This window comes from Podarcis muralis, chromosome 2 (assembly GCF_964188315.1).
Source record: "Podarcis muralis chromosome 2, rPodMur119.hap1.1, whole genome shotgun sequence".
Lineage (NCBI taxonomy): Eukaryota > Metazoa > Chordata > Lepidosauria > Squamata > Lacertidae > Podarcis > Podarcis muralis.
In genome coordinates, this window is record NC_135656.1 from 108,315,354 (window position 1) to 108,330,909 (window position 15,556).

The window sequence follows — 15,556 nt, forward strand, 5'->3', positions numbered from 1 at the left end:
TAGTTCCACTGGAATGTCATCACTTCCACTGGCCTTGCTATTTGCAGTGCTTTCTAAGGCCCATTTGACTTCACTCTCCAGGATGTCTGGCTCAAGGTCAGTAACCACACTACCTGGGGTGTATGGGACATCCATATCTTCCTGGTATAATTCCTCTGTGTATTCTTGCCACCTCTTCTTGATGTCTTCTGCTTCTGCTAGGTCCTTACCGCTTTTGTCCTTTATTATGGTAATCTTTGCACAAAATGTTCCTTTCATATCTCCAATTTTCTTGAACAGATCTCTGGTTTTTCCCATTCTATTGTTTCCCTCTATTTCTTTGCACTGTTCATTTAAGAAGTTCCTCTTTTCTCTCCTTGCTATTCGTTGGAAGTCTGCATTCAATTTCCTGTATCTTTAACTATCTCCCTTGCATTTTGCTTGCCTTCTGTCCCCCGCGGTTTGTAAGGCCTCATTGGACAACCACTTTGCTTTCTTGCATTTCCTTTTCATTGGGATTGTTTTCATTGCTGCCTCCTGTATGATGTTCCGAGCCTCCAACCATAGTTCTTCAGGCACTCTGTCCACCAAACCTAAATCCTTAAATCTGTTCCTCTCTTCCACTGTGTATTCATAAGGGATTTGATTTAGATTGTATCTTACTGGACCAGTGGTTTTCCCTACTTTCTTCAGTTTAAGCTTGAATTTTGCTCTAAGAAGCTGATGATCTGAGCCACAGTCAGCTCCAGGTCTCGTTTTTGCTGACTGTATAGAACTTCTCCATCTTTGGCTGCAAATAATAAAATTCATCTGATTTCGATGCTGCCCATCTGGTGATGTGCATGTGTAGAGTCCAGTGGCGTAGCGTGGGGGGTGCCAAGGGTGCCAGCCGCACCGGGCGCAACATCTGGGGGGCGCGAGTCCAGAGGGAAGGGACAAGTTCCTTCCTCCGCCAGGCTCCCCGCCGCCACCGCCAGCCTTGCGCCCCAGCGCATGCGTGCCCCCCGCCGCCGCTGCGGCTGCGCTCCAGTCACTGCTCGCAGGAGGAGCAGCCGCTGCAGCAGCACTGAAGCCGCCACCGACGCCTGGCCAGGCACGGGCAGCCTCCGCACCCCGTCGCGCCGCCATCCCCTCGGCCCAGCCCCAGGCGGCGGCTGCTTCTGGAGGGAGGGAGGAGAGCTCCGAGGGGCCTCGCCGCGCCCTGCGCTCCCCAAAAACCTCCGAGAGGAAGCCAGTGGGCGGGCGAGGCCCGGCTAAGCCTCTCGCCAGCGGGTTAAGGGGCTTTCGGTTTTAAAAGGATTAGCTTGGGAAGGGGCGGGGGGCGGCTGCTCGCCGGCAAGCGCCTGCTCCGCGTTTCCAAAGGCGCTCGCCATCCGAGGGACAGGGAGACAGAGAGCGCTTGCAAGGAACGGGCTCCGTGGAGCAGGAGTTAGGAAGAGATCCCTTCCCTGGCAGGCCGCCGGCTTCGCCAGCTGTTTCCCATTCACGATCAGGAGGAACTTCAGGCTGCTTTCAGCTTTGGTAGAGGGAATCTAAGCAAGGGGATGGAGCCGGTGCCCTGAGGAAAGGCGGCAGCATTGGGTTTGTTTTTAGTTTAGAGAAAAGGCAAGCAAGAGGCGACAGGAGAGAAGCCTGCAAAGCTTGGCATGGCAAGGAGAGAGTGGACAGAGAGGAAAGTTTTTATCCCTCTCTCCGTACAATATAACTCGTGGGCATCCAGTGAAGCTGAACGTTGGAACAGTGGCGTAGCGTGGGGGGTGCCAAGGGTGCCGGCCGCACCAGGCGCAACATGGGGGGCGCGCTCGCACTCGGGTGCTAAAATCCACGGGTTAGGGGGCGCAAATTACTTGCCTTGCCCCGGGTGCTGACAACCCACGCTACGCCGCTGGTAGAGTCATCTCATGTGTTTTGGGGAAAGAGTGTTTGTTATGACCAGCTTGTTCTCTTGACAGAACTCTATTAGCCTTTGTACTGCTTCGTTTTGAACTCCAAGGCCAAACTTGCCAGTTGTTCCTTTTATCTCTTTGACTCCCTACTTTAGCATTCCAATCCCCTAGGATGAGAAGAACATCCTTCTTTGGTGTCAGTTCTAGAAGGTGTTGTAAGTCTTCATAGAATTGGTCAATTTCAGTTTCTTCAGCACCAGTAGTTGGTGCATAAACCTGGATTACTGTGATGTTAAAGGTCTGCCTTGGATTTGTTTCGAGATCCTTCTATCATTTTTGAGATTACATCCCAGTACAGCTTTTGCCACTCTTTTGTTGACTATGAGGGCCGCTCTGTTTCTTCTACGGGTTTCTTGTCCACAGCAGTAGGATATGATTATCATCCAAACTAAATTCGCCCATTCCCGTCCATTTTAGTTCACTGATGCCAGGGTGTCAATATTTATTCTTGCCATCTCATTTTTTGCTACATCCAGCTTACCATGGTTCATGGATCTTACATTCCAGGTTCCTATGCAATTTTTTTCTTTGCAGCACTGGACTTTCCTTTCACTTCCAGGCACATCCGCAACTGAGCGACCTTTCGGCTTTGGCCCAGTTGCTTCGTCAGCTCTGGATCTACTTGTACTTGTCCTCCGCTCTTCCTCAGTAGCATGTTGGATGCCTTCCGACCCGTGGGATCATCTTCCAGCGTCATAACTTTTATACGACCATGGAGTTTTCTCAGCAGGGATACAGGAGTGGCTTTCTGGTTCCTGCCTGTCTGCCTTGGGTGGCCCTACACTGCATAACTCATAGCGTGTCTGAGTTATTCAAGCCCTTTTGCCATGACAAGGCAATGATCCATGAAGGACATGGTCATTAAATATTACTTGGTACAGATCCTGATGTGTCAGGTTATCATGTTCATGGCTTTGACTTTTTAATGTATTGATGAAAATGGTTGAGTTCTCCAACAAGGTTCATGTCCACATCTTCAGGATATGTTTGGCTTAAAGCATTAACTTCTTCACAAATCTCTTCCTTTGCAGCATCTAATTTTGTTAAGAATGAAATAATAATAATAATAATAATAATAATAATAATAATAATAATAATAATATTTATACCCCAACCATCCGGCTGGATTTCCCCAGCCACTCTGGGCGGCTTCCAACAAAAAATTAAAAATACATAAAATCGTCAATCATTAAAAACTTCCCTAAACAGGGCTGCCTTCAGTTGTCTTCTAAATGTCAGATAGTTGTTTATTTCCTTGACATCTGATGCAGGGTGTTCCACAGGGCGGGGGTGCCACCAGTGAGAAGGCCTGGTTCCTTGTAACCTTGCTTCTCGCCAGAAGGCCCTCAGCGCTGGACCTCAGTTTCTGGGCTGAACGATGGGGTTGGAGACGCTCCTTCAGGTATACTGGGCCAAGGCCGTTTAGGGCTTTTAAGGTCAGCTCCAACATTTTGAATTGTGCTCAGAAACATAAAGGTAAAGGTAAAGGTACCCCTGCCCGTACGGGCCAGTCTTGACAGACTCTAGGGTTGTGCGCCCATCTCACTCTATAGGCCGGGGGTCAGCGCTGTCCGAAGACACTTCCGGGTCACGTGGCCAACGTGACAAGCTGCATCTGGCGAGCCAGCGCAGCACACGGAACGTCGTTTACCTTCCCGCCAGTAAGCGGTCCCTGTTTATCTACTTGCACCCGGGGGTGCTTTCGAACTGCTAGGTTGGCAGGCACTGGGACTGAGCAGCGGGAGCGCACCCCGCCGCGGGGATTCGAACCGCCGACCTTTCGATCGGCAAGCCCTAGGCGCTGAGGCTTTTACCCACAGCGCCACCCGCGTCCCTAGCTCAGAAACATACTGGGAGCCAATGTGGGTCTTTCAAGACCAGTGTTCTGTGATCTTGGCGGCTGCTCCCAGTCACCAGTCTTTTTTGCAGCATCATTGTATACTGATGCCCTTTGTGCCAGATTTGATTCTAATGCATCCATCGCAGGTATAAATGCTTTGATTCTGAACTTGTTTCCTGGCTCAAGGTTCGCTAAAGCTTCATCTTCATCCTCACCTATATGCCTCCTTATAGATCAGCAGTTCTCAACCTGTGGGTCCTCAGATGTTGTTGGACTACAACTCCCATCATCCCTGAGCTCTGGCATTGCTAGGTAGGGGTGATGGCAGTTGTAGTTCAACAACATCTGGGGACCCACAGGTTGAGAAAGGCTGTTCTAGATCTTCTTCTGCTTTTCTTGTAATCAACATCAGGCAATTTGTCCTTTGCCTGTTCTTTGAAATGATCAAAAAGATCTCTGGAACCAAGTTCCTCCATTTTATTCGAAATGTTTGTGGCTTGATTACTTGTTTCACCCTTCTCTGTGGTATCAATATGCAGCCAATGCAATGCAGAAATTGTTCCATTGTAACTGCCAAGTTCTGCACTTGTGGCCCTTGAATGAGTTTCCCATCTAGTCTTTGGCAAAAACTTTGGAACTTTTTTTTTTTAAATTGTATTCAGATTTTATAACAAATTTTAGAATAACCAAAATTTTAATTTTTTCTGTGTATAGATGTTCCCCTCCCCCCCAAAAAATAGATTTAAAATTGGGGCTCGTCTTATACACGGGTAGTGCTGAGGGGTGTTTTCTTAATTTGGAGTCCCTCCATGGGACGTCTTATAGACAGAAAAATACGGTGTATTTTACATTCCAATTAACACCCCCCCATGACGTCCCCCAACTTCCCTTTCTGGGTTATTGTTGTTAAATCGTTTAGTCGTGTCCGACTCTTTGTGACCCCATGGACCAGAGCACGCCAGGCACTCCTATATTCCACTGCCTCCCGCAGTTTGGTCAAACTCATGTTCCTAGCTCTGAGAGCACTGTCCAACCATCTCGTCCTCTGCATATAAGTTAAATAAGCAGGGAGACAATATACAGCCTTGTTGTACTCCTTTCCCAATTTTGAGCCAATCAGTAGTTCCATATCCATTTCTAACTGTTGCTTCTTGTCCCAGATAGATATTTCTCAGGAGACAGATGAGGTGGTCAGGCACTCCCATTTCTTTAAGAACTTCGAGATCTTGTTACAACCTTGATACAAATTTCAAAATATGTACACAAAACCAACAAAAAGACTCACAGGTTTATAGTGGCACCAGCTTTCCTAGTCAAGAGCCCACTTTGTCAGACTGCAGCCCACAAAAGCTTAGACCATAATATATTTATGAGCCTTTAAGGACTGCAAAAGATGAATAAACAGAAGCATAGTTTATCTATGGACTTCTATCCTACTGCAAACAGTGACGGCCAGCAACTTGTATATCTTGGGGGGAAAGGATTAGGCTGGTGTCTGTGCTCTGCCTTTGCGGTCCTAGGCAATAATACTTCTTAATACTAGTTTCTGAAAAGCACAGGACTCTTGCTTGCTGGTTTCCCCCAGGCATCTGCTTGGCCACTGTGAGAACAGGATGCTGGACTAGTGGGCCTTTTCCCAATCCAGCAGGCTCTGTTTAGGTTCTAATATGTTGCAATATTTTTACACTTACATGTGGCATCAGAACATTTCAGTTTTACTTCTTACTCATAGGAGATACTGCTATTGGAGCCTGAGATCCTTTCCTCACTTGAAAAGGAAAAAGACAGATTTGTCTTAAAAGCCAGTTCCACTGTAGATCTCTACTATAAAATGATGCTGCTCTCTTAAGTGTGAATGGAGTGTTCATGGGTTTCTCTTGCCATTATCTCACCCTCATTCCTAAAAATTTGGAACATGGAGAGGACAGTTGAGAATGGAGAGGGAGTGAAAATAAGAGAAGGTGCACATGGGAATTGATGTATGTTCAGTTCCTTTCTTGTCTTTCATAGAAGTCTAACAGAATTCTCTCCCTCCCCCCCAACTCCCAAACAGGAACAGGTCAGGAAGACGATGGTCAAGATTCTACGGAACCATCTGTGAATTCATTGGGAAGAACAAAGAAACAGTTTAAATGCAGGGAATGTGGAATATGCTTTAGTCACTGTAGAAAAATGAGGATACACCAACAAACTCACACAGGGGAGAAACCATTTGAATGTATGGAGTGTGGATGGCGCTTCAGTCACACTGGAGCCCTCAGAACACATCAGCGAACTCACACTGGGGAGAAACCGTTTAAATGTATTGAATGTGGAAAGAGCTTTAGTCTGAACGGAACACTTAGAATACACCAACGAACTCACACTGGGGAGAAACCATTTAAATGTATTGAATGTGGAAAGAGCTTCAGGCAGAATGGAGCACTTAGGAGACATCAACAAATACACATGAAGGAGAAACCATTTAAATGTATGGAGTGCGGAGAGGGGTTCAGTCACAGTGGAGCACTTACGATGCATCAACGAACTCACACTGGGGAGAAACTGTTTAAATGTATTGAATGTGGAAAGAGCTTCAGTCTGAACGGAACACTTAGAAAACACCAACGAACTCACACTGGGGAGAAACCATATAAATGTATTGAATGTGAAAAGAGCTTCAGTCAGAATGGAGCACTTAGGAGACACCAACGAACTCACATGGGGGAGGAACTATTTAAATGCATTGAATGTGGAATGAGCTTCAGTCGTATTGCAGAACTTAGAATACATCAACGAACTCACAAGGGGGAGAAACCATTTAAATGTATTGAATGTGGAAAGAGCTTCAGTTATAGTGGAGAACTTAGAATACATCAACGAACTCATACGGCAGAGAAACCATTTAAATGCTTTGAATGTGGAATGAGCTTCAGTCAAAGTGGAAACCTTAGAAGACATCAACGAACTCACACGGGGGAGAAACCATTTAAATGCATTGAATGTGGAAAGAGCTGCAGTCGTGGTGAAGACCTTAGAATACATCAACGAATTCATACGGCAGAGAAACCCTTTAAATGTATTGAATGCGGAAAGAGTTTCAGTCGTAGTGGCAATCTTAGAACACATCACCGAACTCACACAGGGGAGAAACCATTCAAATGCATTGAATGTGGAAAGAGCTTCAGTAGTAGTGGATACCTTAGAATACATCAACGAACTCACACGGGGGAGAAACCATTTGAATGCATGGAGTGCGGAAAGAGCTTCAGTAGTAGTCGATACCTTAGAATACATCAACAAACACATACAGGGCAGAAACCATTTAAATGTATGGAGTGTGGAAAGAGCTTCAGACAGTGTGGAGACCTTAATATTCATGAGCGAATTTACACAGGTGAAAAGCCATATCAATGTATGCAGTGTTCCACTCAAGGTTCACTCTTTACTTCACATCAAGAAACTCATAAAGGCCGAAATCAATTTTAAATGCATGGAATCTGTGTGATGTTCTGGTGTTGGTATTTAAATTTGTATACACATATATATGTATTAAAGTATTGAAGGTCACATATACTGAATGTAGAAAAGAAGTTGCAAGTTGTTGCTAGATAAAAGGGGAGAGTGTGAATCTGGAATGCTTAAGGTGTGTGATGAATCTGTTGAGTTTTGACCTCCGCCCTTCAATGCCAAAATGATGGGCTGCCCTTGTCTTGTGGATCAGCATCTGTCGGCTCCAGGGAAATGGGATACCTCAGATGTTGGGAAACAACGCCCATAAGCCTCAGCCCATATGGCCAAGAATGATTGGAGTTGTAGTTCAAAAGCTCAAGGGTGGAAAATCTCATGTGTCTTACAACTTTTCATTATGAATAATTATAGGTAAAACTTTTGTTGACACAGAGCTCATTTTTAGCTTCCAGGAGCAGCTGGTCACTTCTGCTTTATAAACAAACCCAGATATATTGACACACTTTACATTAAAACCAAATTAAGGCAAAGATCAACCATTTCTTCTGCAAGCTGTTCCCCATCCAGTATTTCCCAGCTTCTGCCTTCTGAACTATGTTCCTCTGCAAACCACTGGTCCAAATCTATACAGTCCTCCTGCTCCTGGGAAGATTCAGAGGGAGGCTCCCACAAATGCGCCTCAGTGCAGCTCTCCTCAGCTGGGTCCCTGGTTAGGTTTTGGTTTAGGGGAGCAAGCATGGGCCTGGACCTTGGGTGGGGGCAAGGGGAGAAGGGAAGAGAAGTAGAGGGGATGCTTCTTTTTCTGCACAAGGCTAGTTCTTGTTTCTCCCAAGTATGCACCTGTAATCAGCGAGTGTGCATTTAGCAGGAGTGTATCCCTTTGTCTTGGAGTGCAAGATGATTCAGAAGGCCTTAGAGCAAAGCACGTGTATCGCATATGTTAAGTTGATTGCAGCCTTTTTTTAAATTAATATTCTTTATTGATTAAAAAATTTGCATTATACAAACATTATGTACAATCTCTTAACAGGTAGAAAAATAATAATAATAGAAAATAGAATCTTTATAAAGAAAGAAAAAAATAAAGAATTAACAAAGATAAGAAACCAAGAAATAATAGGAAGAAAAAAAGACAACGTTATTTACATAGTAAAACTACTCAACAACACAATCCTTCCCATCCTTCTCATTATACTGTTTACATTATATAATACCATTTCTTTCTGCTTTGTATATATTCTTTTGATCTTTTTCTTTACAAATATCATTCAATTTCTGCTCATATGGAGTTATTTGTGCAATAAAGTTTTACATAATTCTCAAATATTATCTATTCTCTAGTTGTTTTTTGTTTCAATATTCCTCTAACTGATCTTGTCAGTTTTGCTAATTGTAGTTATGAGGATCTGCCGATCTGTAATCTCTGGGAGCGTTTCATTTTTCCAGCTCCTTGCTATAAAGGTTCTAGCTGCTGTTATACCTTACATAAACAATGATCTTATAACTTTTTAAATTTCTGATGGTAAAATACCAAGTAGGAAAATCTTTGGCGTTTTGTTTTTTTTAAAGTAATTTTAAATAGTTTCTTAAACTCGTTATAAATACAGTGGTGCCTCGCAAGACGAAAAACGCGCAAGACGAAAGAGTTTTCCGTTTTTTGAGTCGTTCCGCAAGACGAATTTCCCTATGGGCTTGCTTCGCAAGATGAAACTTCTTGCGAGTTTGTTTCCTTTTTCTTAAAGCCGCTAAGCCGTTAATATCCGCTAAGCCGCTAATAGCCGTGCTTCGCAAGACGAAAAAACCGCAAGACGAAGAGACTCGCGGAACGGATTAATTTCGTCTTGCGAGGCACCACTGTATCATTCCAGTATTTGCCAATGGCTACACCGGTCCACCACATATGATAGTATGACCCCTCCTCTTTTTTACGTCAGGTTGATATTTTCCCTTTATACATTTTAGCAAGCTTTTTTGGGGTAAGATGCTATCTATATACCACTCCCTGCAAGGCCTTTCCCACCTGGCCTACGGGGCGGGGCCCAGACTCACCCAGCCCTACTATGTGAAATATGTATTCTGTAGTTGACCTTTGTAATGTGTTTTGAAATCTTTAAGGTAATAGTTTAGTTTTCTGTTACGTTGCTTTGACCGTATACTCTTTATTTCACATTTTCCACATTGTTTTATTTGCCGTATTTTTCGCTCTATAACACGCACCCGACCATAACACGCACATAGATTTTAGAGGAGGAAAACAAGGAAAAAAATATTCTAAACGAAACAGTGGATGTAGGATTTTTGTGGTTCATGCTGTGGCCACAGACATGTGATCTGATGGTGAGTTTGGGGTAGCCCAATGCAAAAATCCTGAGGATGCATGTGGATCTGTGCTTTGTAACCACGTTTTAAGTGGGGAGGGAAGGAAAGCACTCAAGGGACAAGGAGCATGCGTGGAGTGTGTAGAGAAGGATGCTGCTAATCATGCAGAAGAGGGGTTTTAGGGATGAAGGCTCCTCTCCTCTCCCTCTTTGCTCCTTTAAAGCAAGCAGGCTCTGCTTTTCTTCCTCCTCCCTGGCTCCCCCCCCCCCCCAGCTTAGCGAGCTGAAAATCTTTCCTGCTACTTAGCGAGCTGAGTGTTGAGGAGAGAGGGACAGAGAGCCTGCTTGCTTTAAAGGAGCCAACCGAACACTCGTGTAAGCGGCTCCTCTCCTCTCCCGCTTTGCTCCTTTAAAGAAGCAGGCTCTCTGTCCCTCTCTCCTCCCCTCTCAGCGGCTCTTCTCCCGCTTTGCTGTTTCAAAGCGAGCCACGGAGGAGGGAAGCATTCGCTCCGTAACACGCACAGACATTTCCCCTTACTTTCTAGGAGGAAAAAAATGTGTATCATGGAGCGAAAACTACGGTATGTTTTATTGATTTAGTATGCTGTAAATTGCTTTGAGGTTTTTCTTAAAATTATAAAGTGTTATAGAAATTAAATTTAAAAAGTATAGAGCAGGGATATCCAACATGGGGTTGCTCAGATGTTGGGCAACAACTCCCATAAGCCTCAGCCCATATGGTCAAGATTCATGAGAGGTGTAGTTCAAAAGCTCAAGGGTGCAAAATCTCACGTCTCTTACAACTTTTCATTACGAATAATTATAGGTAAAACTTTTGTTGATACAGAGCTCACTTTTAGGGAGCCGCTCGTCACCTCTGCCTTATAAACAAACCCAAAGATATTGACACAATTTACTTTAAAAGCAGATTTCAGAACAGAGGTAAACAAAAACTTTTTTTTAAAAAAAGACCTTTTTAACTTTACAAAACATTGTGTTCTCAATCCATGATTTGTTTTTCATATGTATAAAAATGTTTATTTCTTGGCCCACCTCCCATCACTGTGGGGAGAGCCTGGGGCACGGGATAAGAATGCAGGGTCGGCCTGACATCCATCAGTTCTCTTGTTCCAACAGCAGCCGTCCAGGCATTTCTGCAAAACTCACAATCAGGACATGATGGCGAGAGCCACCCTCTCTTTGTGAGGAAAACCCGTATACAAATAGCCAATTCAATTTCCTAGCTGCCAGCCTTTATGTGGCCAAAATGGAACCCTTCTTCCAAGGAAGAGAGGGAGGTACCAGTAACCTTGAGGCAGCTCCATTGGTTTCGTATGTCCAATAAATTTTTAGGTGGGGGGGGGGAAATAGCCAGAGCCATGCAAGGAGAACTGGACATGGTCAGTGGATACAGAAAACTGGGGGTGGGGCGCTGGTGGACAGCAGGAATGGAAAACTGGAGAGGGATGGATAGCAATGGAGTGTGCTGGAAAAGGGTAATGTTTTGGATCAGAAGCACTCAGTGCCTCAGCATTTTCATCCATGTCAGGCTGCTCTGGTGCACTGGAGACAGAGAGAGTACCTTGCCTTCAACTTCTTCTCAATGGCAGCATTCACCTCCCATCATCCACAGCCATAGATGACGATTGCTGAGCCTGATGGGGGTTGTAATTCAGCAACATCTGGAGGGCCAGAGGTTCCCACACTTACTTGCAGGCTCCGGCCTAAGACCGAGTTCATCAGAGTTGGGTCCTTGTTGACTAAGAGCGCCGGGGATGATGGGAGTTGTAGTCCAACAACATCTAGGGACCCAGGATTGAATGACACCGGCTTGTAGGATATATTGTTGCCTAGGCTAAGCAGTCCTGGGTCTTGGGAGGAGGCCACACGTATACCACCTTGAGTTTCATGATGGAAGAAAGGAAGGATATGGCAGCAGAAAAGTAGAATGTTTCTTAAATAAATCAAGGCCCATGGTTGCTTTTTGCTAAGCCCTGCTATATAGGCCCGCAGGACTCTGCCTCGTGTTGGATTTTGGGCAGAGGGGAGGTGTGTTGCCAGGATACTTTTTTCATCCTGCTTGCATTCTTTCTGTATAAAGAATGTAAATCATTTTAACTGATTTTAATAGCGTTCTGATACTGCTTTTAACTGCCGAGGGTGGGGCCTTATAGTGAAGGGTGGCAAAAAAATAATAATCTGAATACAGTGCTCTGCATTGGGATGCAAAAGAGGCAAGCTAGGATGAGTTTCGTTTGCCTAACTGGGCTCCCAAAATTGTGACACACAGCATGAGCGTCACAGAAGTGATTGAAAAGCAAAATGAAAGCTATTCAGTTACTTAACCTTGACCATAGCAGAAATGCATTTTCCCACCTTCCCTTGAAACAGCCTTGCCCTACAATGCTGTGTCACAAGCTGTCCATGGCCACGGTCCCAGATCTCAGAAGGCAGGCAGTGGGGAAGAGTGCTGTGTTGCCCTGTGAGGAACAGAAAACGGCACTGGAGGCTGCCATTGTGGGCTCCATTTGTTCACTGTCATCCCTGATTGCTTGCCTTCTCCACATCCACACCATATTTAAATCATTCTAGTACCACTTCAGTCAGTCATGGATTTCCCCAAAGCATTCTGGGAGCTGTAGTGAGTCTGGCTGGCTGCTGCTATTGCTGTTGCTGCATATCCCTGTTCCCTGTTTCTGTGTGTCTGTGAGGAGAATGCAGGACACTGCAAAAGACACAGGGTGCCATAAGGCAGAGTGATTATGCATGTAAATAGAGAGACTTCTGTTCAGGAGATTTCTGTATAAAGAACTCTTTATAGAGGGGGAAATGGGGACTAAGTGAGGTTGGAGTGGAACCGTGTTTGCATGAATATGACAATGTAAAATATGCTCCCCATTTAAATTTTTATTAAAATAATTCATTCAGTTACCCAGAAGAGTCATTAGGCTTTTTTTGCTGTAAGCTACTTACATACATTGTAAGAAGTGGGTCAGGAAACCCTTGATCCCACTCCTTAAAATACCGAATGGGACTCCTAAATATGCATAGGCCCAGGCTGCACAAAAACTGTTATTTTGTACTGCAGCCCACATCTCAGAATAACAGATAGGCACCATATTGAGATTTCTGTAACTGCTCCATACAGGGCATGTTATAAGGTGATAGTAAACCTGCTGCGTACATGTTATCTATGTGCTTTCTAGAGTGTGTTTGGGGGCTTAGAGGAAATTTCCTCAACTACAACCTAAAACGTCTTATTTACCTACCACATATTGCCTGCCTCTTAGGTGCAAAAAAAGTGGCAGCCCTAATTCCTAGACTGGCCCTTTGCAGGATCACATTCCATGGCTTTCCAATGAAGCTGCACTGAAGAATGTTAATGGATGAGAGAGGCTGTTGTTTTTTAAAATGTTTTTATTAAATTCTTGGTTACACCCAGAGTCCCTGTTTTCAAGTCACAGAATCCTTCAAACAAATCAGTCCTATTCAGAGTGAGACAGTACTGTTCTAGACAATATGGAGTTGGGGGGGGGTGGAAGAAAAGTGGGAAGAGAGAGGGAAGGAAAGCGGGAAAGAAATAAACATTTCATTCATTTCTATAGTATGTGAGCTTTTGTGTCAGCGTCAGGTAAGCAGGTATTTTATTTTTATTGGCAGTGGGAGAGACCAGAGGGCTCAGGAAGGTGGTTTGTTGCGGGATATTCGTCAAAGCAACGCCCAATCTCTGTGGTTTTTGAGAGTGACCCCCAATGGCTGTTCACACATGCGAGGGAGCCATTGCCTGCTGCAGTCAACATGTGGCGACCATGTGTGTCTAAAATCCCAGGAGGCAGAGACCCAAATCTGGACCGAGACAAGGGGATGGCAGATCTCTAGCTAGGGACTGACCTGTGGGAATGTTTAGAAAGGCAGGAGAGGATATATTATTTGATGATATCCTTACTAACTTGTGTTAACAAGTTCTATATCTTAGCATAGTTCAAACATTCTCCTTTTCAAATTTGCACAACGGTAAGCTTGTTGCAGGCTCGTCTTGTAGCCTTATGAGGCTTTGCCCTTGGGTGGGAAAAGTATTGCGCCTGGGAAAGGGAAGTGGGAGTCAACAGACACTCAAGGAATAGTTTCGGAGAAAAGGCTTTTATTTCTACCATCCATGAACTGGTAGAAGGAGCAAGTGTGATAAGTCACAAAAAGCATGCACGAGTTCACAATCATGTGCACAAGATCCGTCCCCCTTTCTCCTCCTCCCAGAGTCCTGCCCCATGAGTTCCTCTGAGCATGAACAGAAAGCTGTCTTGGGACTATTGGACTCTTGGCGCCCTTCCCAGGAAAAGGGGAATGAGAGTGGTTCAGCATGTCCAGAGATGTTGCAACTAGAATGAGATCAGATTCAGTTTCTCAGACCTGCTATGAACAGAGCCTATTCACTAGCCTTTAAAAGTAACATTTTGCCTATGCACAGCATCTTGTGATAGAGCAGAGGAGAGCAGAGAAAAGCTGTTTTGGATTTTTAGAAGACAAAAGGAGTTTTGGACAGTTTTGAGGCCTGGTGTGATTATTGAAGCCTGGGGTGATTTCACAGACAGGATTTGGGTATCCTGTCCCTTCAGTCTGAGCCTCACTAATTAAGATTCCTGATAAGATCCCTTGTTATCCCTCTTTAAAAGTGCAGACACGACAATCTTATTAAAATCAATATACAGGTAGTTCATTCATTTTCTTTTTGTTTTATGTTTTTTTTATAACTTTTATTTTGCTTTAAACAGGTACATATAAATATAAACAACCAAAATTACATAGGAAAATTCTATAATCTAAGGGAGTTAGTCCCAAGTGACTGCGACTGAGCAGTCATTTCTCCTAACACATAGAAAAAAAACAAAATGGAGAAGAAAGAATGAAGCACACGGAGCATTGTGCTCCTCCACCCAGAATAGGCCACACCTATTTCAAGTCACATGTAGAGGAAGCGCTTGTCCCAGCTCAGGAGGAAACAGGAAGTTTTCTCCTGTGTGGCACAAAGCATCCCCTAGCATGTCCACTCTAGGAATGTTGTACCTGACTGCTACGAATTTCATATCCCACAGACCCAAGCTCCTTCTGCCCGCTGACTAGCAAAGTCATGTTGTTGTTTAGTCGTGTCCGACTCTTCGTGACCCCCTGGACCAGAGCACGCCAGGCACTCCTGTCTTCCACTGCCTCCCGCAGTTTGGTCAAACTCATGCTGGTAGCTTCGAGAACACTGTCCAACCATCTCGCCCTCTGTCGTCCCCTTCTCCTTGTGCCCTCCATCTTTCCTAACATCAGGGTCTTTTCCAGGGAGTCTTCTCTTCTCATGAGGTGGCCAAAGTACTGGAGCCTCAACTTCACAATCTGCCCTTCCAGTGAGCACTCAGGGCTGATTTCCTTAAGAATGGATAGGTTTGATCTTTTGCAGTCCATGGGACCCTCAAGAGTCTCCTCCAGCACCATAATTCAAAAGCATCAATTCTTCGGCGATCAGCCTTCTTGATGTCCAGCTCATGTCCCCCACAAAAAAAGCCCACCCTAAGATTCCTTCTCCTTTCGCTCTCCAATTTTACAAAGGCAAACTCCTATTATACAAAAAATTGCTTAATAAAAAATTGTGGTGGTGCCCTCATTGTGAGTAAGTGAGGTTCATAGACCACAGAATCATAGAGTTGGAAGGGACCAAGAGGGTCCTCTAGCCGAACCCCCTGCGATGCAGGAATCTTTTTGATGAGGTGGGGCTCGAACCCACAACCCCGAGAGTCTCATGCTCTACCAACTGAGTTATCCCAGGACTCAGATCAAATTCAGCTGGTAGGATTGCAATGAATCGGGAGCAAAGCTTTTGTATGAATATATTACCTCAAGTTATTCTGATGCTCCCAAATGCACTGGTACAAATAAATTTTCAGATTGAACAAGTGGTATAATTACTGTTGTTGTTGTTCTCCAGGAAAGTTGGATGACTTGCAGCAAAATATAAAAACATAATAAGACATCAGACATTAAAA

At 44.6% G+C, this 15,556-nt stretch overlaps 2 protein-coding genes across 2 annotated transcripts in view; both read left to right on the forward strand.

The window, feature by feature from the left end:
- Positions 1 to 8,544, forward strand: part of LOC144325910 (uncharacterized) — a 56,212-nt gene extending 47,668 nt beyond the window's left edge. Inside the window, 1 exon segment of the mRNA XM_077920810.1 lies at positions 5,880 to 8,544. Coding sequence (XP_077776936.1) covers positions 5,880 to 7,233 — 1,354 coding nt within the window. The 3' untranslated portion in view covers positions 7,234 to 8,544.
- The window catches only part of LOC144325905 (uncharacterized), a 42,730-nt gene that overhangs the window by 3,219 nt on the left and 23,955 nt on the right, over positions 1 to 15,556 (forward strand). The window lies entirely within an intron of this gene.